The sequence below is a fragment of the Amblyraja radiata genome, chromosome 27 (assembly GCF_010909765.2).
Source record: "Amblyraja radiata isolate CabotCenter1 chromosome 27, sAmbRad1.1.pri, whole genome shotgun sequence".
NCBI classification, from domain to species: domain Eukaryota; kingdom Metazoa; phylum Chordata; class Chondrichthyes; order Rajiformes; family Rajidae; genus Amblyraja; species Amblyraja radiata.
This window is the reverse complement of record NC_045982.1, coordinates 804,643-828,483: the sequence shown is the minus strand read 5'-3', so window position 1 is coordinate 828,483 and position 23,841 is coordinate 804,643. Positions and strand designations below refer to the sequence as shown.

Genomic DNA, 23,841 nt, shown 5'->3' with positions numbered 1-23,841 from the left:
CAAGTTCCGTTTAAGTCTATATTCATCCATGGATCAAATAAACACAGGAAGGATTAAAGTGGGTGTGGGGCTCCGATGATGCTGGCTGCCTTTTTGAGGCATTTCCTCCTGTAGATCCCGTTGATGGTGGGGGGTCAGTACCTGTGATGGACCGGGCAGTATGTGGGTGAGTCAGAGTCAGGCTGTGTTTCTGCTCATGGTTCTAAATCTCAGTGAGACCATTCACATTGGGAACCTGTACGTTCGGAAGAAAGAGCAGAGAAACCGTGAACCTATCGCTGTGTGCAGGCAAAGCAAGCAACCGTTCCCATCAATGTGATGAAAAGAATCACAGGTTTTAATTTTACTGAATATAATGTTCTCCTGATCTCAGGGGGAGCTTGTGGCAAAGATATTGTAACACTTGTAATGAGAAGCGTTGCAAATTGGCCAGACAGGTCGACGTTCCTCGCATCTGCCAGCCCTGGATTATATATTCCACAGCACATTTTCATACATGAAATATTTAAAACCACGCTATCTATTTTCGAATCATTTCCTTGTCAGTTTTATTCCTCAGAACCCACCGACAAGTGATTTATTTCCAGGGCCGTGACTGGGGAGAGGGAGGTGGGGTAGCAGTAGTGGAAATCAAGCTGAGACCGTTCCTGAAAGGCGATTAGTGGAGTTACATACAACTGATGAACGAGCGAGTGAAAGAGACGTTAACCACAGCCGTTGCCAACCTGTTCACAGTGGCTATTGCATTAGGACATTGAACGGCAGAGATATAAATGCCTTACTTTGTGCTAAGAATAGACACAGAGTGCTGGAGTAACTCAGCGGGTCAGGCAGCATCTATGGAGGTCATGGATAGGTGACGTTTCAGGTCAGGACCCTTCTTTTCGACAGGCAGTCGGTTGGGCAAAGGACAAAGACAAGTAAACAGAAGGTTGAGACGGGATTGAAGAGTTACAAATTGTGAAGCCAGAGGAAGGATGCAGGTGGATGATGACGGGGAGTTTGCAACGTGCTTCCGTTTTCAATGGTTCACGTATTTGTGGAGTTCTAACTGAATGATTTAAATGCTCCTGCAACCATCAAGTGCCAGTGGTTCTCCACTTAAACATGGGACTGCCTTAGGTTGTTCAGACATTGCATACCTGCTATTAATGATGACCAACACAAGCAGATAGAGTGGTAGAGGAGACATGAGCAATGTTTGCCTTCATCGATCGGGGCATTGAGTATAAGAGTCAGGAAGTTACGTCGCAACTAGAGGAACTCAGTGGGTCAGGCTGCATCTGTGGGGGGGGGCGGACAGACTCAGTGGGTCAGGCTGCATCTGTGGGGGGACGGACAGACTTTGGGTGGAGAAACTCAGCGGGTGCAGCAGCATCTATGGAGCGAAGGAAATAGGCGACGTTTCGGGCCGAAACCCTTCTTCAGACTCCTTCTTCTCCCCTGCCCTGCATCTGTTGGGGGGACGGACAGACTCAGTGGGTCAGGCTGCATCTGTGGGGGGACGGACAGACTCAGTGGGTCAGGCTGCATCTGTGGGGGGAAGGAACGGGTGACGTTTTGGGTCGACACCCTTCTTCGTTTCAACCATCTTTGGTTTAAAGCAGCAACTGCAGTCCCTTCCTACAGAAGAATGGTCTCGACCTGAAACATCACCCATTCCTTCCTTCCAGAGATGGTGCCTGTCCCGCTGAGTTACTCCAGCTTTTTGTGTCTATCTTCTGAAAAAACAGCATTTGCAGTTCCTTCGTACACAAAGTTATAAAGTACCCTCCAGTTCCTCCTTTGTTTCCCCCACCTGCCCCCCACCTCGCCCCCCCCCCAATCCCCCCTTTCCCCCCTTTCCCTCTTCCCTCCAGTTTTTTTTTGCATAATCTTTTTCCTTGCAGATTTTCACATGAAAGGTATTTGTACCTTAATCAGGAACCTATTTTTAACAATGGACAGAACATTGCCAAGAATTATTCATGTTACAGAAGATTTATAGCTATTTAATAATACTTATGTGACCTTTAAAATCGGTGAGAAAAAATACTTTTAGATCAGAATCTGTGAAAAAAACTGGGAGGCAGATTGATAAAACTTGTGGATAAAAGGCATGAATAGTAATGAAAATATGACAATAAATCAGAATAAGCAGCATCTCCAATGTCGGAGAGAAGGTCGACAGCTGGAATGTTTAAACTGCGTTACGTGACACAAAAGATAGTCACAAAATGCTGGTGTAAATATCTTCAGTGTAAACCAGCATCTGCAGTTCCTTCCTACACGTTACATGACACAGAGAATGGTGAACTCAGCCCGGTCCATCATGGGTTCAGCCCTCCCCTCCATCGAGAGCATCAACAAGGCGGCATCGACCATCAAGGATGCCCACCATCCGGTCACAGCTGCCGGTGGGGAGGAGCTACAGAAACCTCAAGTCCCACACCACCAGGTTCAGGAATAGACACCATCAGGTTCATGAAGCATCTGTGGAGAACATGGATAGGTGACGTTTCACAGAGTGCTGGAGTAACTCAGCGGGTCAGGCAGCATCTGTGGAGAACATGGATAGGTGACGTTTCACAGAGTGCTGGAGTAACTCAGCGGGTCAGGCAGCATCTGTGGAGAACATGGATAGGTGACGTTTCACAGAGTGCTGGAGTAACTCAGCGGGTCAGGCAGCATCTGTGGAGAACATGGATAGGTGACGTTTCACAGAGTGCTGGAGTAACTCAGCGGGTCAGGCAGCATCTGTGGGGAACATGGATAGGTGACGTTTTGGGTCGGGATCCTTCTTCGGACCCTGTAGTTTCTTATCTCTAATGTGAAAAAGATGTTGCATTATTAAGCCAAATGATTTTGCAGCACTGGTGAGAAAATGAAGTCTGCTTCTAGAGGAAAGCTGCCTCTAGATCAGTTGGAAGCTGTTTTCCCTCTGGGTTATTAAAACTTAAATTAATTTTTAATAACTTTATCTATCAAACCAACTGCAGGGTCCAAGCCACGTGAAACCAGCGTGAGTCTGGTGGTTGGAAGCTGCCACCCATCTTGCTTCTGTTTACACTTTAGAGATACAGCGCAGAAACAGGCCCTTCGGCCCACCGAGTCCATGCCGACCAGCGATCACCCCCGTACACTAGCACTATCCTACACACTAGGGACCCTTCCCATTTGCCTGGATTTATTCCATATCCCACTAAACCATTCATATCCATATTTGTCCATAAGTCTTAATTATATCCGCTTCTTTAATATTACTGATTACTAATTTATTTTATCACTGTTTATTGAATATTTATCTGTGTGTTACTGTGTTTACGGTGGCGCAGTGGGTAGAGCTGCTGCCTCACAGCGCCAGAGACCCGGGTTCGATCACGACTACAGGTGCTGTCTATACGTAGTGTAAACGTTCTCCCCGTGACCGCGTGGGTTTTCTCCGGGTGCTCCAGTTTCCTCCCACACTCTAGACGTACATGTTTGTAGGTTAATTGGCTTGGTATAAATGTGAATTGGCCCTAGTGTGTGTAGGATAGTGTTATGCCCCTGTTCCACTTAGGAAACCTGAACGGAAACATCTGGAGACTTTGCGCCCCACCCAAGGTTTCCGTGCGGTTCCCGGAGGTTGCAGGTGGTTGCCGGAGGTTGCAGGTAGTGGAAGCAGGTAGGGAGACTGACAAAAACCTCCAGGAACCTCCGGGAACCGCACAGAAACCTTGGGTGGGGCACAAAGTCTCCAGAGGTTTCCGTTCGGGTTTCCTAAGTGGGACAGGGGCATTTAGTGTGAGGGGATTGCTGGTTGGTGCAGACTCGGTGGGCCGAAGGGCCTGTTTCTGTGCTGTATCTCTGAACTAAACTAAACTAAACTAATGGGGCTGTAAAGCTGCTGTATGTAAGAATGGTATTGTTTCGTTGTGAGTACCTGTGACAAATGGACACTCCTGACTCTTGACAACTGAGCATGGCACAATAGTAACACTGTGAACATAAACCATTCAGAAAGATAAAGTTCCCGACTACATCGCCTATGATTAAAAATAAATAGGCTGATTCTGGTACGTTTGCGAGTCCAAGATCATTTTTGATGCAGCCAAATGAGTTTGACATTTCTCTCGCGATCAAACAGTGGTATCCATTTCTACTTAATGAGCTGGTCTATAGCTGTTTAATGGGTGAAAGATTTCTAACACAGGAATGTAACTGGCACTTATGAAAAGGAATGTTAAATGAATCAAGTGGATAAATGAACCAATATATCTGTTACCTCAATCCCTCTCCGTGTGTATTTATTGAAGCACATTAGATTTCCAGCTGGATCATAATTTAAACACAACTCTTTAAGGGTTTGTTTTACAAACATATATAAATCTTAATGGGATTTTTAATTGGCCTTTTTTGGTCAGGAATTGCAGTTAATTTTAGTCTTATCTTTAATAAGACCAGTGTTCCTGCTCTGGAGATTTACAAGGCCATATAATGTTTCATCATTAGTGCTTATTTGAAGCAGTAAATATATTGGTGGAGGTGACTGTCTGTGTGAGTGAAGGAAAGATGCCCAGGCCTCCAGCATGGGAAATAGTGGCTGGAACATCTGTGTCAAGGTGAATCTCCAGGAAATAGACACGCCGTGATTTGTACCAATTGACTCATTGACAAAGAAACGCAATCCACAGTCTAACTCTACACTGGAGACACAAGGAAGTGTAAGTGCTGGAAGCTTTAGCAAAACACAAAGTCCTGGAGGAACTCAGCGGGTCAAGCAGCGTCTGTGGGGGGAATAGACAGACGATTTTTCGGGTCCCTGCCACAGAAGGTAGTTGAGGCCAGTTCATTGGCTATATTTAAGAGGGAGTTAGATGTGGCCCTTGTGGCTAAAGGGATCAGGGGGTATGGAGAGAAGGCAGGTACAGGATACTGAGTTGGATGATCAGCCATGATCATATTGAATGGCGGTGCAGGCTCGAAGGGCCGAATGGCCTACTCATGCACCTATTTTCTACGTTTCTATGTCCTGACCCTTCTTCAGACACTGCCCGGTCCATCACAGATATTCACCTCCCCACCATCGAAGGGATCTACAGAGAGTGGTGGACATTGCCCAGTCCATCACAGGTACTGACTGACCTCCTAGTAATCTTAGTTCATGAAAGTATCGGTCAGATGCTTAAATGATTTATGCTTTGTGATTTAAACCAAAATGTATTTCTCCCAAACTCTTCCACAAATCTGATTTATAAGAGAATGCACTGTATGACTTGCTGTTTGTAGGACTGCCCTCCGGGTTGAGATTACACTGGGGAGAAGGTACAGGAGCCTGAAAACCGTGACCTCCAGGTTCAAGAACAGCTTCTTCCCAACAACCATTAGGCTGTTGAACACTGCACAACACTGACCTCAGCAACTGTGATGTAACACGGACTGTGTCTGTGGTTGCACTGCCGACTTCGATTTTTTTTTTTGCAGGCCCTTCGGCCCACTGAATCCCTGCCGACCAGTGATCACCCCGTACACTAGCAGTATCCTACACATTGGGACTAGGATAGTGGGCCGAATGGCCCGTCTATGAACTCCATGACTCAGCTACTCGGCTTGAATTTGGTCATTTTCCGTTTCAGGACGGGGATGGTGTTAAGACAATGCAAAAGCTTTTCACTGTACCTACTGTGAAACTGAACTGAACTGTCCTCTGGTCCTAGATTCTGCCACTAGTGGAAACATCCTCTCCACATCCACTCTATCCAGGCTGAGCAAGTGTATTGTAAGTGAGATGGGCCATTGGATTTCAGATGCCTGTCACATCTGAGTGATCCAATGCATGGCCTGATGGAGAATGTGTAATGGATGCTGTTTATTACAAAACGTTCCTGAGGAATTGCCCAGCCACGCTGCTATCTGGTGCATCAAACCTATCTAGTGTGGAAGTTATTGCCCTCCTGATATACTGAGTGTGGCACACAGGAGAATGTCACACGGGGAGCAGGGTCTAACTCACAGGCTGGATGCCCCACTGCTGGGAGAGTTTCACTGCCTTTATGCCTGAGAGATTGTATGCTAAGCACTGACTCTGACACACACAGATTTCTCTTAGGTGAAATAAAAATAAAATTATCGTCAATATTTTCCTTACCATCCTCCAAGCACCAAACTGTGGTGTGTGCATGCTGAATAAACATGGTCCAGAGTGCTGGAGTAACTCAGCGGGTCAGGCAGCATCTGTGGAGAACATGGATAGGTGACGTTTCACAGAGTGCTGGAGTAACTCAGCGGGTCAGGCAGCATCTGTGGAGAACATGGATAGGTGACGTTTCACAGAGTGCTGGAGTAACTCAGCGGGTCAGGCAGCATCTGTGGAGAACATGGATAGGTGACGTTTCACAGAGTGGTGGAGTAACTCAGCGGGTCAGGCAGTATCTCTGGAGAACATGGATAGATGGCATTTCAGGTCGAGACCCTTCTTCAGACTCCCGACCTGAAAAGCCACCCATCTTTTTTCTCTAGAGATTCTTTCTTATTGTGGCCCAGTATTCTATAAAGAGCCAATGTTATAGATGGAGATGGAATCAGTCAGCTATTAAAGATGGAGCTGGAGTAATTTGTCCAAGGCCAGCCGCCAAACATAGCAGGCCAGCACCAACCCTGCCAACAAATCAGACACAACTGCCATTGTCTCAATATAGAGTTAGAGTCGGCACGCTAGCCCACAGCAGACACACACGATGCAGAACGTGGCTGCAAACCAGAAACTGCTGGATACATCCCCAGCATCTGTCGAAAGAGATGCTTCATCAGAAATGAGAAACAAATCTAGTGTGTGTAAAGTTGCAGAGAGGGCAGGAGAGAGAATTAATGAACTTGTGGCGTCTGGTTTAAATGTGCATTTAAGGATTTAAAGGATTTGCGCTGGTCACATACAAAGCCAGACTTTCCATGTGGTTACACTACAGCCAGATCCTCCTGACCAAGCTGGAAAAGTAATGCTCACCACCTTCTCTTGTTTAGTTTATTGTCACGTGTACCGAGGTACAGTGAAAAGCTTTGGTTGCATGCTAACCAGTCAACATGATTACATTTGAGCCGTGCACAGTGTATAGATACATGATAAGGGAATAACATTTAGTGCAAGATAAAGCCTGCAAAGTCTGATCAATGATAGTCCGTGGGTCACCAATGAGGTAGATACTGCTCTCTGGTTGTGGTAGGATGATTCAGTTGCCTGATAATAGCTGGGAAGAAACCAAAGATCCTATAGCGAGCAAGATAGATCACTCGACGAAAAGGATGTAGTACGGGCATGGGTAATTTCCGGCGCCATTTCCATAACCGGCTTCCGTCTCCGCACCAAAGATCCCTTAGGATACTAGTGCAGAGACGGAAGCCGGTTACGGAAACATCCTCGCAAAAATAAAAGTTATTTGGGAAAAATCTTCTCCTCATTTTCAGAATTTTAATTTATTAACACAAACTGTTCCCCCGCAACGTTGATTACACTGTGAGTCGGGTCAGGTTACGGAAATGGATGAAAAAAATGCCCACGTTGCGTACTACACGTCAGCCCATTGCATTTAGCAGGAGTGGTCTATCTTGCTCCGCTATAGGATCTTTGGAAGAAACTGTCCCTGAATCTGGAGGTGTGTGTTTTCACACTTCTGTACCTTTTGCCTGATGGGAGAGGGGTGAAGAGGGAGTGTCCGGGGTGAGACTGGTCCTTGATGATGCTGCTGGCCTTGCCGAGGCAGCGTGATGACAAATGTAAAAGCTACAAACGCTAATGGTGTTCACACGGGGTCCGTGTTATCCCACTTTCTCGTCACACTAGAAGCAATTTACAGAAGCCAATTGGGATGTGGGAGGAAACCGAAGCACCCGGAAGAAACCCATGCGGTCACGGGGAGAACGTACAAATCCTGCAGACTACACCCGAGGCCAGGATTGAAGCTAGGTCTCTGGCGCTGTGAGGCAGCAGCTCTACCCGCTGCACTGCTGTGCCGCCTTTGTTGGAGGTTCGCAGGGAACATGAGTTACACAGATTTGGGAGAATCACCAACAATTACACGTTTTTCATCATCTGCATTTTCCTGAACATTCACTTCTCCAATAACAAGTTGAATTCCCGGGCTTGTGATAAAAAGGAATCACCAGGAACGATGATTATGTCTGTTCCATGAAGTGTTATTTCAATTAAATATCACCCCTTGAATCGGCACCTATTTAATTAAAGATCAAGTTGAATGAGAACCAACAGTGACATGCCAAGCAATGCTAATATAGAGGCTGCTCCAGAGAGCAGTGGGCTCCTAATTTAGTTGGATTAGTGATAGGATTTACAGCAAGTATTAATGAAATCCTCCAGAAAATGGAGCTAGCAGGTTTGGCATGAAGGCTGCAAGAGTACAAGTGCCACAATCTGAAGAAGGGTCTCGATCCGAAACGTCACCTATTCCTTTTCTCCAGAGATACTGTGTGACCCACTGAGTTACTCCAGCATTGTGTCTATTTTCGGTTTAAACCAGCATCTGCAGTTCCTTCCGACACGACAAGTGTCTTGGTTGGACAAGCCCTTACCTGGAGAATCTGCCTGCAAATCTAGACCCCACACCAGAAGGAACCATCTACTCTGTCAATGCCATTGACCTTGTGGTCCAAGGTTTGCATGCAAATCTGGCGCTGACTTTATTATTGAAAGTAATAATAATAAAAGGAATGCCAGGAATTTTCTATATTTTATTCAGATATGAAGGAGTCCGGGATCTTATTGCAACTTACCAAATAATGAAAGGCCTGGATTAAGCGGATGTCTCCACGAGTGAGAGAGTCTAGGACCAGAGGGCACAGCCTTGGGATAAAAGGACATACCTTTAGGAAGGTACCATCAGGCTCTTGACACTGACTGCACAACACAACACTAACCTCAGCAACTGTGATCTTCTGTGGACGGTCTTTTGTTGCTCTATGGACGTTGATTTTGCACTGTTATGGTTAGCAAGCATTATTGATTATTGATTTATTGTATTGGTGATAATGGTATATTTACCGGTTATTGCACTAATGGGTCTGTAAACAGCACCATTGTTCTGCGTATTCTGGTATTTGTGACAATTAAATTCTCTTGACTCTTGCTCATATCTTGCAGGATCTCCCATTTAATAAAGGAAGTAGCACTCGTTTTACCATCATTCTCAGGCTGAGCTATTAGCAAATATTTTAAACAGATAACATACACAGATTTACTTTTCAAGGCATTTAATTTTTTTTTCAGTATTTTATTAAAGATATTCAAATTCAAACAAAAGGCTTAAAATTCAATAACAGTTCAAGTGTATATCTGCTACAAATATTTTTTTAAAAATCTATTATGGCACAAAATAAATTATGAACACATCGATATAACTCAGTACACCATCACTTCTCCTCAAAACATACAATGACGTCTACACTGTACACATAAAAAATCTTTTATACAAACATATCAATGTCAGGCAGGTCCTTGTTTTGAATTGACTTCTGTCTCCCCGAAATTCAAAACCACATGAAAAAGGACCTTACAAATGTCATAGAAGTTGATGATGCATCATTGCCGATCATTATTCCAGTTACTTTTCATTGATGTATTGGGATGTAACCATCAATAAATCAAAGATTAAACATGGCTTACATCATCCTGTTAGTAAGTGCCTTTATATGATGTACCAATGGAACATCACACAGAAATTGTTCTCATAAACCTTTCCAAAGTAAACATGTGTAAATTGCCCCCCCCCCCCCCCCCAAGTTGTTTGTAGGTTCTGGTGGCCAACAGAACTAGTGTGTGATGTCATGCTCTTTCCTGGAGAATACAAGTACCTTCATCTTCTGCCTGTAGCTGGGGCATTATTCCTATGAATGAGCATAAACTAATGGGGTGCAATCAGAGTAGGCTGTGACCAGCCAGATGATGCCATGGGCATGTACACTGGAGACTTGTGTCCCAGGCTGGAATAGTGTCCAAGTGTGGCTTCAATGTGACACCTTCTATTATTGGGTGGACAAATTAATGTGTCCACTGCTGCAAGACGTTGTGATTCTTTAATTTGTAATAGATTAGGACTTTAAATAAATAGCCAGGGTTGCAGCACACTGTGGGAGGGCTCATCTGCTAACGACATCGATAGTCTTGTGGCTTCTACTTATTGACAGTCATAGACTACCAGTCTCTAATTCTTGACTTGCCTAATCAATAACTGTCTGGCCCTCATTTCTGCTGTAATTTGGCAAGTATTGTTATTCCTTCTCAATGCTTGTTCCAGAACAGTCACTGGTTGAGAAAATTGGACAGGGTTATGTCGGAGCCAAGTAGTTTTCGTTTTTATTCTAGCGAGTATCTTTCAGCTTCATGGTAAATGTGCTATTCACGGGAAACTGAAAGGCAGGAGGACAGGTCAACCCTCAGGAGATTCCAAATTGGAAATTTGAATGAGGAATGAGGGCAATTAGAATTCATCCTGCAGCCATGTCCAATTTAGCGTTAGGAATCAGGAAAACTATTGGGGATGCAAATTCACCCTCTGAGTCAGTAACACATTCCCAGGAGACGTCGCCACCATTAAATCTCTGCCAAGTCAAGGTGAGGGATAGAAGGAATGACAGGTCTCTGATATCTCAAGAGATGCCCTCAGGGGGATTCGGGCAAGAACGTGGCTGTGATATCTCATTAAACGTTTCGATGAGCCACCAACATTCACCGTCTTTAATCCTGACCAACCCCACTAAAGGGAAACAGAGCAGTTATTGGGCAAGTATTTGGAGGGGCAGGGCACTGAAGGGATCATGACATCTCCAACAGAAGTGCCAGCACCAACGTTAGTGTCTGAAACCCGCTGCCACCTCCATCTGATTCACGAATGGAAATCAGGAACTCCAGCAGCGAGGCCGACTCAAACACCCTCCACTCTGGCAAATCTCTCAAAGGGGAAGCTCGGGGAAGTTAACTATAATTTGTGTCTTTCCGGCAATATTTGTATTCAGTGAGCTAACAGCATACGCAGGGCTGATGCAGCAAACACTGATGTACTGAGAGAATCCTCCACCATCACAGAAGAATGCTAAACTATGACAAGCAGAGATTTCAACTTTGTAAGCTTTTTAAAACCCTCATCTATCCAGGGGTGAAGGAAAATTTTGTAGGCTTACACTGCTCAGAAATGTCACTGAATTTCTAACATTGCTTTCCTCATTCATGCAGTCTCTGGGCACAAAGTGGAGCCACAGCCCGTCTCCTGAGGGTGGGAAGATTCCAACACCCCCCCCACTGAGTAACACCCTGCCTCTGTGAAATATTCTGTGGGGCTGGGGAACAGTGCATGGCTGATCCTGGCAGTGAAGGAGGAGAATGATCCTAACCTGCCACATTTGTAAAGGCGAGCATATGTTAGAGTATTATTTGATTTTATGCTCACAATCTGTTTGGAATGATTAAGTTGCATTTCACATACTGGGTCTCTGGAAAGACGGGGATTTTAACGGAAGTGTCACACTGACTGGTGAGCTAATGCATCTTGGACCCCACCAGCATGGGGAAGCCTAATACTGACACGGACCTGACTGTTAAAACACATCTCCAGTTGTTATCATTATCTAACAACTGAGGACAAACAGAGGCAAGCAGTCTTGACAGTAAGCCAGGTAAGTATAATATGGAGAAGAGATTACCAATCATTCCCAATTTTGTCACGATTTTAAGGGTTTTTTTTTTAAATGAATTATCCGTGGTTGTAATACAAAGACAAAATAAGTTTCCATATTATGGGGTTACACATCCCAATATATCATGACACACAAAATCCTAAATACTGACATCATCGCAACGTTGAAATTAATACAGAAAATAAATAGGAATAACCCCATTGAAAATATCACATGCCCATCATAAATACTTAGCAGCCAAATGCATCATGATGGTAGCCACCACATACAATCATAGTGTACACCTTAGATATGCAAGTTATCGTGGACTACCTCTGATGGTCTAACGGGCAGCTACCTATTGCAGTTGCTTGGGCAATGAACATTCCCCCTTCACTAAACCAGGAAGTACAAGTTAAAAAATAACCAGTTATACATCACAATGTATTAAATACAGAATGATTGCATCCTTAATTGACAAGTAGATCAGGAATGTTACAATCTCAGTATAAGACAGCGGAGGGGACCAATGCCCCATCGGTTTATTATTGTACTGCTTCACATTACTGTAGAAAATTACTCATGAAAATAGAAAGTGTCTAGAAAACAATCTGAGGTCTGCTGTGTTTAATTTCTGAGCTGAGAGGAGGTTTACTGCCTAAAACTCTATTGCAGGGTCTGAATCAACAGTAACAACCCATAAATGCAGAAGAACAAAGCTTAGTGACAAAACTAGGAGGCTGTGATTCACAGTTAGTGTCTCTAATGAGGCAAAGACAGACAATTGCTCAAAGTACGCTAATGTCTTGTTGCCGACTTGGATTGTGCCCTGATTATTTTGGTTTCATATCTTAAAAAATATGATTTATTGGAGGGCCATTGGTGGGCCCTGTAAACATATATAAATCTCGTCATCAGCAGTTTGTGAGAATGAACACTAAGCCTCCTGCTTTTGCCAGCAAGGCACATTAATCAAGGGGAAGCATGATGCTTTCCTGTTTCAACCTTTATGGATCCTTGCAGCTCTGTAAGTCCATGTAGCAGCTGAATGACCGGTCACCTAGCTTGTCACTGACTGACCAGCATATGCTGCCCTTCACTTGCATTAGTGACATGCCCACAAATACACTAGATCCAACGTTACACCAGAAACTACTTGCACCATCAAAGTCTGGCATCATGCGTGTTAAGCAGTGTTACTAGTGGACATGCACTCCTCTAACAAGCCAGTTCTACAAATCCAATACAAACATACTGCAAGTCTAGCGGCCAGGTTTCCACAGGTCAACCGGTTAGTTTTAGTAACAACAGGCTTCTCACCCAGAACTAGGTTTTTCACTCAGTAACTAAATAGGTGCAAGATCTGTGCCCAAAGCATTTATGGGCCTGGTGACTTGCTTCCCTGTGGACAAGAAGCAACGAGATAAAGGTCCCTGCTGCTTAATACAACGTACATCTGGTGGTAACAGAACAACTGATTGACAGGTAGAATTTATTACAATTACAAAATAACTTTGAATGGGCTTAGCATAGACATCTTCACATTATTAAAATATCACCATGTTTATTCACCATGTCACTTTAACATTAACTCCTGATAAATATGCAGCTGGAGCCTATGAAAGGACCGTCTTATATTAACTCCCATTCCACAGACTTTGATTTGAGGTAGCATGGCAGCTTGAAACAGCAACAATGAAGACACTTTGCCAGAACGGACAGGGAAGGAAGTGAATCTGGCTCTCGTCTGCTCAGGAAGTGGCTTAGTAAGGTGATTGTGCTCTTTCATTCATGTCCATGACAGACAGAGACATTCCTTAATTATGTTTTAAAATGTGATGCTTTTTAAATAAACTGAATAAACTCAACTTCACTGCGACATTTTAGAGTTATTCACATTTTCTGAACAAAATAAACACAAAGTATTGTTAAGAGTGATTTACAAAGCAAGTTATTAACTTAGATATGATGCGATCTGCAAACTATGTACGTTTGTGACTACAATATTCATAATTAAATTGCATAATGTTATAACATTAGGATTAAATTATCATAATTGAATCAACTCACTAAATCTATACCTGTACCAAACTCAGTGCAATATTAGCAGCAACAACCTTTGACACCAGTGTTTGTCATAGGAACATCAATTGCCTGGTGACAATATTTGTAATGCTATTCTAGGATTTTATCTTCCTGGACTAAAGGCTCCTGCCTTCAATCTTACTTGCTCCAGTCCCCAGCCTGACTGATTAACACAGTTTTCACTGAATTTAGTTCACACTTGCTCACAGAATAAAATTTGGCATAACTTCACACCAGTCACAATGGGCAGTTGTACCTAAACCCTGCACGGGAGATAGAAAAAAGGCATGTACTGGCACTCCGGTTTTTATAAGAATACAGAACAGTAAAGTCGTTTGGTGACTTTTTTTTTTTGCTAAATCATCTACTGATAATCATGTATATTCCTTGTACTTTTAGGCATTTGGGTTAAACAGGCTTGCTTGCTACCAAATATTGGCCATGACCAGAGGGCACCATTAATAAATACTTCCTTCACTCACTCAATGTATTCAGGAGTACAAGGCTGTAACTCAGTGGGAAGTGCCTTCACGTGCAAAGAATCATTTTGTTCCTTTTTGTGGGCAGGAACATGTTGTCGGAAACATTCTCCACAGTTTGGGCCAATTGTCGCCAGTGCAGGAAGAGCTGGCAACAGAATATTTCTCTCTCCATTTACACCAGAGGGCAGAGAAGTGCCAACATTTCTGCACCGTGACCTCAAGAGGTCGACGGGGATACAGGCCTCATCTGCCGTCAGAAACATCATGCACTCACTTCGGGCTAGATTACTACTTAAATGGAAATATCTTTGCAATACCATCTCACACAGCGTAATCATACTAAACCATGACTGAAACAAACTTCTATTCATTTCCAAAGATATACTATAATCATGACAGTATTTCTAATCAAATATTTTTCATGGCATTTCACTTATATTTTGCCATGTTTTGTACAATTTGCATCAATTTCAACAGGTCTACATGGGCACTGCCTCTTAACATTCAATGGTATACCATATTCCCGGGAAACTTGGGAATAGTTTGAGAATTGGCCGAGCTCTCAGGAGATTGTACAGGGCAAGCCTGGCTCTTGATTGAAACCTGGAATCTTTAGGAAGTGGTCCTTTATATCCGAGCTCTTTCAAAGATGAGGTAATATTAACTTCAATGGTTCAATGGAAGAGTGTAAACAAAACAGCATTGGCCCAGACAAACTGCTGTACACATTTTATGAATTCAATTTAATCTAGAATCAAGTGTGCATGAGATCCACATTCAATCCACTCATGGCCAGGTGTTTGAATCATCACCTCATCTCTGAGCTGAGAATCTGAGGTTTCACTGGACTTTCCAAATCTTTATTGTAAAAAAAATTATAAAAGGTCTTGTAATAGTTAAATATTCCATTTTGAGGGATTAATCTATAAATTACCTTTTTCTTCCCTTACATGTATGATTAGTACAATTTTTTTTTAAAGGTATTTAAATTGTGTACTTTTATTTTAAATATTACAATAAAATATGATGAGAGTTAATCATGGGCCAAGCCATTATTTTGTGCACATTGTAAAGAGAATAAGGCTATTGTGGGACTAATATTTTGCAGCATATGTTAGACATCTGTAATATTTTCATTAATTTCCACAGGATTCACACCCAATTGTAAATGTGTAAAAAAAAACTTATGGAGACATTTTGAAAATTGCCTGAAATGGAAGAATCTTAAATTCAGAGGAAGCCATTTCGTGCTTTGAACTTGGTTCACGATTTGAAAGAGACTTCGGCTGGTCTGACAGCCAAGTCCATAATCCTGCATTTAATCCACATCCTTCAACGCCTTCTATTTACAGAAGACCTGCACAATAATAACTAGGATCTGCACACAATTCCACATTTCTCCAATGTTCTAACACTACACTGGAAAGGCTTGCTCTAAAGCTTAGACCACATCTCACAGCTCCCACTCTGAACCACCACTCCCATCCAACCGGCATGTCAGAGGATTTTCACCACATCCACCATTTCTGTAATAAGAGGTTTAACCTGTTCACTGCCACGTTTGATTTTGTTGCACTATTGGCCATGACCAGAGTATAATCATGGCTGGCACTGAACATGTTAAGGTCTAAAACTCTACAGATCTGCAATGGGGAAGATGGAATGTAGAAAAATTCTAAATCATGACATGTGTGTATAAATCTGAATCCAGGTCGTGTTGTACAAAACGCTCTCAAAATAGTACAACTCAATTTAACCATCTCATTTCAGCATTAACAGGCAACTACTTATCTTGCTGACGGAGGCTGCAGGAGCATAAAGACTCACCTCTCTAATCCCCTGGGTTGTCTAAGTTCCCTGAATAGTTAAATAATTTTGGCCGTCGAAGCACATGTAGACTGGCTAAAAAAGGTACTTGTTTTAATCTACCACAATGTTCTTTTTTAAAATAGGACTAAACAGTCAAGCTATCGTTTATAAATATAATAACCACATACACTGGCTCACATATAAATGTGGCCATATTTCTATACATACTATACACATGCATGCAGTTAAAATTAGCATACCCTGCAAAAAAATAAATTAAAATCCTCACAGAACTAACCAGTTGACTAAAAAATGCTGGTAATTTTGGATTTAAAAAACAAAATCACATCATAAAAAACGCACTATAAAGGCTTTGTTCCTGAAATTAATGGGAAAAGCTCCCATTTTAGGCCAGTTATTTGAGGAATGGTGTGCGGGTCTTTGGATAGAATACTAACCAGTGTGTGGTGCTGCAGAACCCTTGACTAACACAGCCTGGTACAAACTGACCTTCATACCCACGGCGGCCATTCCAGACTCTCCATTAATGCAGGAAAAAAATCACCTTTTACAATCCGAGGTTAACTTCATTTAAGGCAACAAAAAAGACCGGGAATTATTGCAACATCATGATATTCAAACATTGATATTGCTTCTAACTTCTTGTCATGTTGCCTTGCAATCGAAAATTTAAAATACTGTTTGTGAACAGTAGCTTGCAACGGCAAACCTCCCAGTGACAGACAGTGCATGAATTCTGTTACAAGATGGATATTTATTTCCCTGTCTCGGACTGTGGGTCTGCAAAACAGCCCCCCCCCTCCCCGTTAGCTGGGGGTATGAATGCCAGCATTGTAGCAGGTTGCGTCAAGAGGTCCCGTCACTGCACCGAGAGGTGACAGTCAGCTCCCACTCACAGATCTCCAAGGAAGAAAGGAAGGTCCATGATACGACACGGCGGGCGGGCGGGCGGGCGAGCTTGCTCGGAGTGAAACGAGACTGCAAATTGAGGTCGCACCTTCGCGATAACATTCCCTTTTCGGCTGCGTCTCGACAGCTTCGATGTAATTTAAACTCAGAGGTAATCAGTAAAAACAGTTCATCGTTTACAGCATTATTTCTTTAGGAAAAAAAAAGAAACATTTGATTTTTGTTCTTTAAAAAAAAATCCAGTTTTTTTTATGTACAGTAAGTACCTTGACTTAGTCAGTAAGTCCAGAGCAAATAAACAAAACGTGTGCGGTATCCAGTGCTGACAGTGAAACCATCGTGTCCAGCCCCGAGAATGAAACTGCAGCATGTCGGTCGCTGCTGTACACGGCACTGCCCGACCCTCCCTTTGCGGGGGGGGGGGGGGGGGGGGGGGGGGGGGGGTGAGGGTGAAGGGTGAAGGTGTGGACATCCCAAACATGAACAACGCACCTTGGTAGCAGATGCTTCAAGCAGGGGGTGGTGGGGCGAGGGGAGGGTTGGTCGCCACGGTGCCGCTCGCAACAGAGGCAATGTCGGCGCGGTGGTAGAGTCCGTGTTCACTGAATTGTACAAGTCCTGAGCGGTAAACAGCTGAGATCAATAAATTCACAGTAAATTTGTACATGATCCAAAGTCGGGAAGGCGAGCACTACACGATCCTTGATGCTCGTTTCTACAGCAATGACACAAAGCTACATCAACCCGCAGCCACCTTCAACAACCGAGGTGTGACACACCAACATTTTTAATTCACCAATCCTCCCTGTTATAGATATACTGCAGTAAATTGGCACAATCAAATATGTATTCCTCAAATTCAGCTACTAATAGTCCCAACATTAACCGTATCCATATTGTCCTGAACCCACCCTCCCATTCCTACAAACCTAGAAACCGCGTCGTGTTACAGGCGAGAGAGAGGTCGGCCCATCTCCGCCAGGAGACCCGAGCCCCCCCTCATCCAACCAGCGTGTCTCACAGACATTAAAAATGACTTTATAACCAAGACCATAACAGTTGGTGGTTCACTGATTAACGCAAGGCCGACAACCAGACCCCCCCCCCCCCCTCCCCTCCCCCAATCTGGTCTAGACCGCAAATCTACACTGCCAGGGCAAACAGGCTAAAAATCACCCACATACACCAACTCGTAAAACTAGGACCACAAGAAGATAGATATCACCGCTCTGCCGCTAAATCACAACAAACTACGCTCGCCTTCTGCAAAGCCAGCGAGATCCAATCTGTTTCCATCAAGACTTCCAAAAATCTATTCATTTTGCTTCTTCTCCCCCCCCCCCCCCCCCCCCCCCCCGCCCCCCGCTGGAGTTGTTCCGCTGATAATGCCCGCTCCCCCCCCCCCCACACACTCTGCAGCGCCCCTCGCCCACTCACTACCGCGGGCGGCCGCTCCAGTCAGACAGGGTGACAGGGTGACGCGCTGACTTGACGCGACCCGCGGCTACATTCGGGGAGAGGCTGCGGAGTTGTATCCGATGCGCTGGAGCCGGGCGGGGCGGGTATCCCGGGTCAAGGAAGGGGAGATGGGGAGTGGGGGGAGAGGGGAGAGGGGAGAAGAGAGAGGAGGGGGAGGGGGGGGGGGGGGGGGGAGGGGTTTGAAGCTAGTAGGAAATGTTGGACTCGATTTCCAGCCAGTCTCCCGAGATCATTTTGCGCACCTCGGGAGTGCCATAGTCGGGGAACTCGAAGTGCGAGACGGGGCTGCTGCCGCCGGCCAGCGAGTCGCTGTCCTTGTCCAGGGAGAGGTGCCCCCCCGGGCCGGCCCCGCCGCCGCCGCCTCCCGCCGCCACGTTCAGGCTGAGGTCGAAGAGCAGCAGCTGGCCGTCACAGTCATCGGGCGGGCGGGCGGAGAGGGGGCGGCCGGAGGGTCGCGGCTCCGAGCTGGGCGGCTTCTTGCCCCCCAGACAGTAGTGTAGCAGCTCGGCCTCGGGCTCCGCGTCCTCCACCTCCTCCCCTTCAGACTCGGGCTCGGCGGGAGGCGGGCGGCGGCCGTTTGGCCCCAGCGCCCCGTGCTGGCCCGCTTTGGCCGCCCGCTTGGCTTTGGAGCGCTCCAGCAGCTGCTTGGCTTTGTGTGCCCGGTTGTGTTTCTTGCCCGGCGGCTTCTTGTGCGACCGGGGCTCGGAGGCGGCGGGGGCGGCGGCGGGGGGCGCGGGATCCCCACGGACCTTCTTCCTTGGCCGGTACTTGTAGTCGGGATAGTCCGCCATGTGTTTGAGGCGAAGCCGCTCGGCCTCTCTGATGAATGGGCTCTTCTCCGCCTCCTTCAGCAGCTTCCACTTCTTGCCCAGACGCTTGGAGATCTCAGCGTTGTGCATGTCGGGCACCTGCTCCATGATCTTCTTCCTCTCGATCTGTGACCAAACCATGAAGGCGTTCATCGGCCGCTTGATGTGTCCCGTCGGCGTCTTACACCAGTCGGGCTGGCAGCCGCCCGCCGCCCCCTCATCCTCGCCCCGACCCGGGGTCCCGCCGCCGCCGCCGCCCCATGGGTTGGGGCTGGACGCCGCGCTCATGTCGCTGATGCCGCTGTCGGCGCCCTCTCCTCCTCCTCCTCCTCCACCTCCTCCTCCTCCTCCTCCACCTCCTCCTCCACCTCCTCCTCCTCCTCCTCCTCCACCGCCGCGCCGCCTGGCCGAGCCCGCCGTTTGCTGCACCATCTTCCGCGGCAGCAGCAGCGGCGCCTCGCCTCGCCTCGCCCCTCCCCGCCCGGCCGCACTAGACCCGCACCCCGGCTAATGTGCGGCCCCCACACGGCCGTCCCGCACCGTCCCGCTCCCGCTGCCGCCGCCCCGGACACGGACCCCCCCCCCGTGTCCCCCCCCCCCCCCCCAATCCCCACCCCCACCCCACCAAACATCCTATAGGATCTCTCCATCCCCCTCCCCCCCCCCCACTGACCGACAGCAGCTCCGGCCAATCACCAGACCGTCCCGCCCTCCCCGCTGACAGACCGGACATTTGACCAATCAGGACGCGTCGTCTACCCCGTCCCCGCTGACGGACGGGAGCGCGGACCAATCAGGACCCGGGGAGACGGCGGTCCCGCCCCGTCGCCGCCCATTGGCGGAGGCCGCGTCCAATCGGGGCGCGCAGGATGATGTCACTGGCGGGGGTGCTGGCCAATGGGAGCGCCGGGGTCAAATCGGGCCGGACTCGGACACTCGGCCCGTCGCCCGCGGGCTGGCCCGATGCCCACGTGCCTCCTCCCTCGGGCACAGAGACACACACCCCAAACCCAGACATCTCGCCAAACCCAGACAGCTCCTCCAGACCTAGACATCTCCAGCTAGACACAGCCGTCTCCCCCCTGGATCCAGCTGTCGTCTCTCTGACATCAGCTCCGTGATACAGCCGTCTCTTCCCTAAATCTCGGTCATCTCCTCGAGACTCTGACATCGACCCAAAACGTCACCTTGTCCATGTTCTCCAGAGATGGTGCCCGACCCGCTGAGTTACTCCAGCACTTTGTGTCATCTGCTCTCTACATCCAGACACAACCTCTTAGATAAAGCTGCCTCCCGCCCCCCATCCCCAGAAAAAAACAGACAATCTCCTCCTTAAACCTAGACATCACAGTTCCTAAACGCAGTCATCACCTCTACTGACATATACAGCCAAGATTGCTGGAATTGAGAATGATGAGGAAGAATTTCAATGTATGTGACACGATATCGATCAGCAACAGAAACGTATGGAGAAATGGCAGATGGGGTTTAAATGGGGAAGGGAAGGCAATCAGACCGCATCTTCGGACAGATCCAGCGCAGAGAGACAATCTCCTCAGACTCGACCAGTGAGGGTGGGACGGATGCCCAAGGACACTGGAATTTCTGAAGCGGTTACATTTATATTAGACTCCAACACACTCTGCCCTCTTGATCACACCTGGAGTTGTCAAGGTCTACACTCCATAAACCCTGACAATAAACTAAACTAAACTAAGCTGTCCTTTCTCCTTTCAGAGACTGCCCGTGATTTGAGCTATCTCGCCTGAGGTAGTTGACTGAGAGGTTTTGTTTATTGAACACTTCAGCCTGTTCTGCCACATTAATGGCACCACACAAGCCTTGTTGTTGTTAGGTCACGTGAAATAAGTAGAGACTGTGGCAGTGTTTGTGACATTGGGCTAAGTCCTTTCCGATGACGTGCAGAGTTTATAAGGAAGAAGCCATTTCAATGATACTGGAGTTAGATCAGTTCTGACACAGAAACCTCGAGTAAGGGATGATCTGGCCACTCCCTCTTCTCCCCTCACCCAACGAGCAAAAGATTCAGAAACGTGAAAACTCACACCTCCAGAGTCGGGGACAGTTTCTTCCCAGCTGTTATCGGGCAACTAGAGGGCAGTGCTGAACTACTACAGTATCTACCTCATTGGTGACCCTCAGACTATCTTTGATCGGACTTTGCTGACTTTACCTTGCAATAAACGTTATTCCCTTATCATGTATCTGTACACTGTGAATGGCTATATTGTAATCATGTGTTGTCTTTCCGTTGACTGGTTAGCACGCAACTAAAGCTTTTCACTGTACCTCGGTACACGTGACAATAAACTAAATTGAAACTGAACGGAATCATTTCTGTACCAGAGGTCATCCTTCCAACCTTTGAGGATTGAGAAGAGAGTTAGGTTTAGCTCTTAGGGCTAACGGAATCAAGGGATTATGGGGAGAAGGCAGGAACGGGGGTACACAAAATTGCTGGGGAAACTCAGCGGGTGCAGCAGCATCTATGGAGCGAAGGAAATAAGGAGAACTTCTTCAAAGTAGGCATACCTTGAGGAGATATCGCAGTGTAGACAAGGCAGGAACGGGGTACTGATTTTGGATGATCAGCCATGATCATATTGAATGGTAATACTGGCTCGAAGGGCCGAATGACCTACTCCTGCGCCTATTTTCTATGTTTCTATGTAATTGTTGTGTGGGCTGTTCCTTTTTCTTGAGATCTGAAGCAAAATTAGACTGATAAAGCTGTGAATGTTTCAGCCAGGATCTTACATGTGGCATGAACGTAAGAAACTCTGTTCCTGATCTCAGTCTATGAAGCGTATACTATTAACACATATACTTGAGAGCATAAGTGGGAGCTTCTCTGGGAGAATTAACTAACATTTGTTAAACTAATATGGACTAAGATATCAGGCTTTATGAAAGTGCTGATTTCAAGTTATCCGCTTCTCCAGAGCTTCATATTGGCTTCAGGGAAACGCAATGTCAATTTAGTGAATCACCTGGCTTGCAGTTCTCTGATTGGCTTCTGATTTATGATGCATAATGTAGAAAAATAAATGTAGAGTATGGGAGCGATATCATTTATTAATAATTGAATAGACAGATGGATTTTTGTGGAACGTGCTACTTAGTAATTAGATTCTCCCGTTGTTCTCAACAGGAGGGAACTTTATGGTTTATTCAAGAATGGATCAATTTTTAAATTCCAAAATATTTCACCAACCGATCCCTCTCCCTGCTTTCTCACCACCGAGGAATGTCTGCTCAGAACCAAACTCTAGTCCCCGGAGCTGCCAGAGGAGGTAATTGAGGCAGGGACTGTTGCAACATGTAAGAAACCTTCAGACAGAAACATGGATAGAATTTAGAAGATTGAGGGGGGATCTTATAGAAACTTATTAAATTCTTAAGGGGCTGGACAGGCTAGATGCAGGAAGATTGTTCCCGATGTTGGGGAAGTCCAGAACAAGGGGTCACAGTTTAAGGATAAGGGGGAAATCATTTAGGACCGAGATGAGAAAAACATTTTTCACACAGAGAGTGGTGAATCTCTGGAATTCTCTGCCACAGAAGGTAGTTGAGGCCAGTTCATTGGCTATATTTAAGAGGGAGTTAGATGTGGCCCTTGTGGCTAAAGGGATCAGGGGGTATGGAGAGAAGGCAGGTACAGGATACTGAGTTTGAATGATCAGCCATGATCATATTGAATGGTGGTGCAGGCTCGAAGGGCCGAATGGCCTACTCCTGCACCTATTTTCTATGTTTCTATGTTTCTATGGGAAGGGTTTAGAGGGATTTGGGACAAATGCAGGCAGGTGGGACTAGTGAAGATGGGACACGTTGGTCAGTGTGGGCAAGTTGGGCTGAAGGGTCTGTTTCCCAACTGTATCATTCTGTGATTCTGTCCATCTCAGCTCAGGTTAATGTTATCTTCATTCAATGCCTGTCTTCGGTTTGAAGATTCCTTGTCCATTGGCTTCAGAGTCTCATTGGATGGAGGAATGTTCTTTTCCTGAAAGGTAATTGGTGAAATCCACAGGAGTTTGATCAAACAAAATGTTTAGTTTAGTTTAGTTCATTGTCACATGGACTGAGGTACAGTGAAAAGCTTTTGTGTGTTATCCAGTCAGTGGGAAGACTATACATGATTACAATCGATTTGTTCACAGTTTACAGATACTGTATAAAGGGAATAATGTTCGGTATGATAAAGTGTAAATAAAGATAGTCTGAGTGTCTCCAATGAGGTAGATGGGAGGTCAGGACCATTATTTAGTTAGTGAAAGGGTGCTTCAGTTGCCTGATAACAGCTGGAAGAAACTGTCCCTGAATCTGGAGGTGTGTGTTTTCACGCTTCTGTACCTCTTGCCCGATGGGAGAGGGGAGAAGAGGGAGTGAGAAGTCCACTAGTGACAGTGGCTGGTGAGGTCATGAGCAAAGATTAAGACTGGCCAAACTCGTGGAAGTTTAGAAGAATGAGAGATGACCTTACAGAGACCTGCAAGACTCTGAGAGAGCGTGATGGGGTGGGTGATGCGGTTTGACAGGGCTTGATAGTTTGATAGGATGGAAGATCTTATGGACATGCAAAGATT

At 45.9% G+C, this 23,841-nt stretch overlaps 1 protein-coding gene across 1 annotated transcript; it reads right to left on the bottom strand.

The window, feature by feature from the left end:
* Nucleotides 1-18,350: 18,350 nt before the first annotated feature.
* On the bottom strand, nt 18,351-19,742 carry LOC116988276 (transcription factor SOX-11-like). Its single transcript, XM_033044827.1, has 2 exons — nt 19,603-19,742; nt 18,351-19,560 (listed from the first exon to the last, which is right to left on the bottom strand). Exon 2 carries the CDS (start codon nt 19,520-19,522, stop codon nt 18,611-18,613), a length of 912 nt encoding a protein of 303 aa, XP_032900718.1. The 5' UTR covers nt 19,523-19,560; nt 19,603-19,742; the 3' UTR covers nt 18,351-18,610.
* Nucleotides 19,743-23,841: the final 4,099 nt, after the last annotated feature.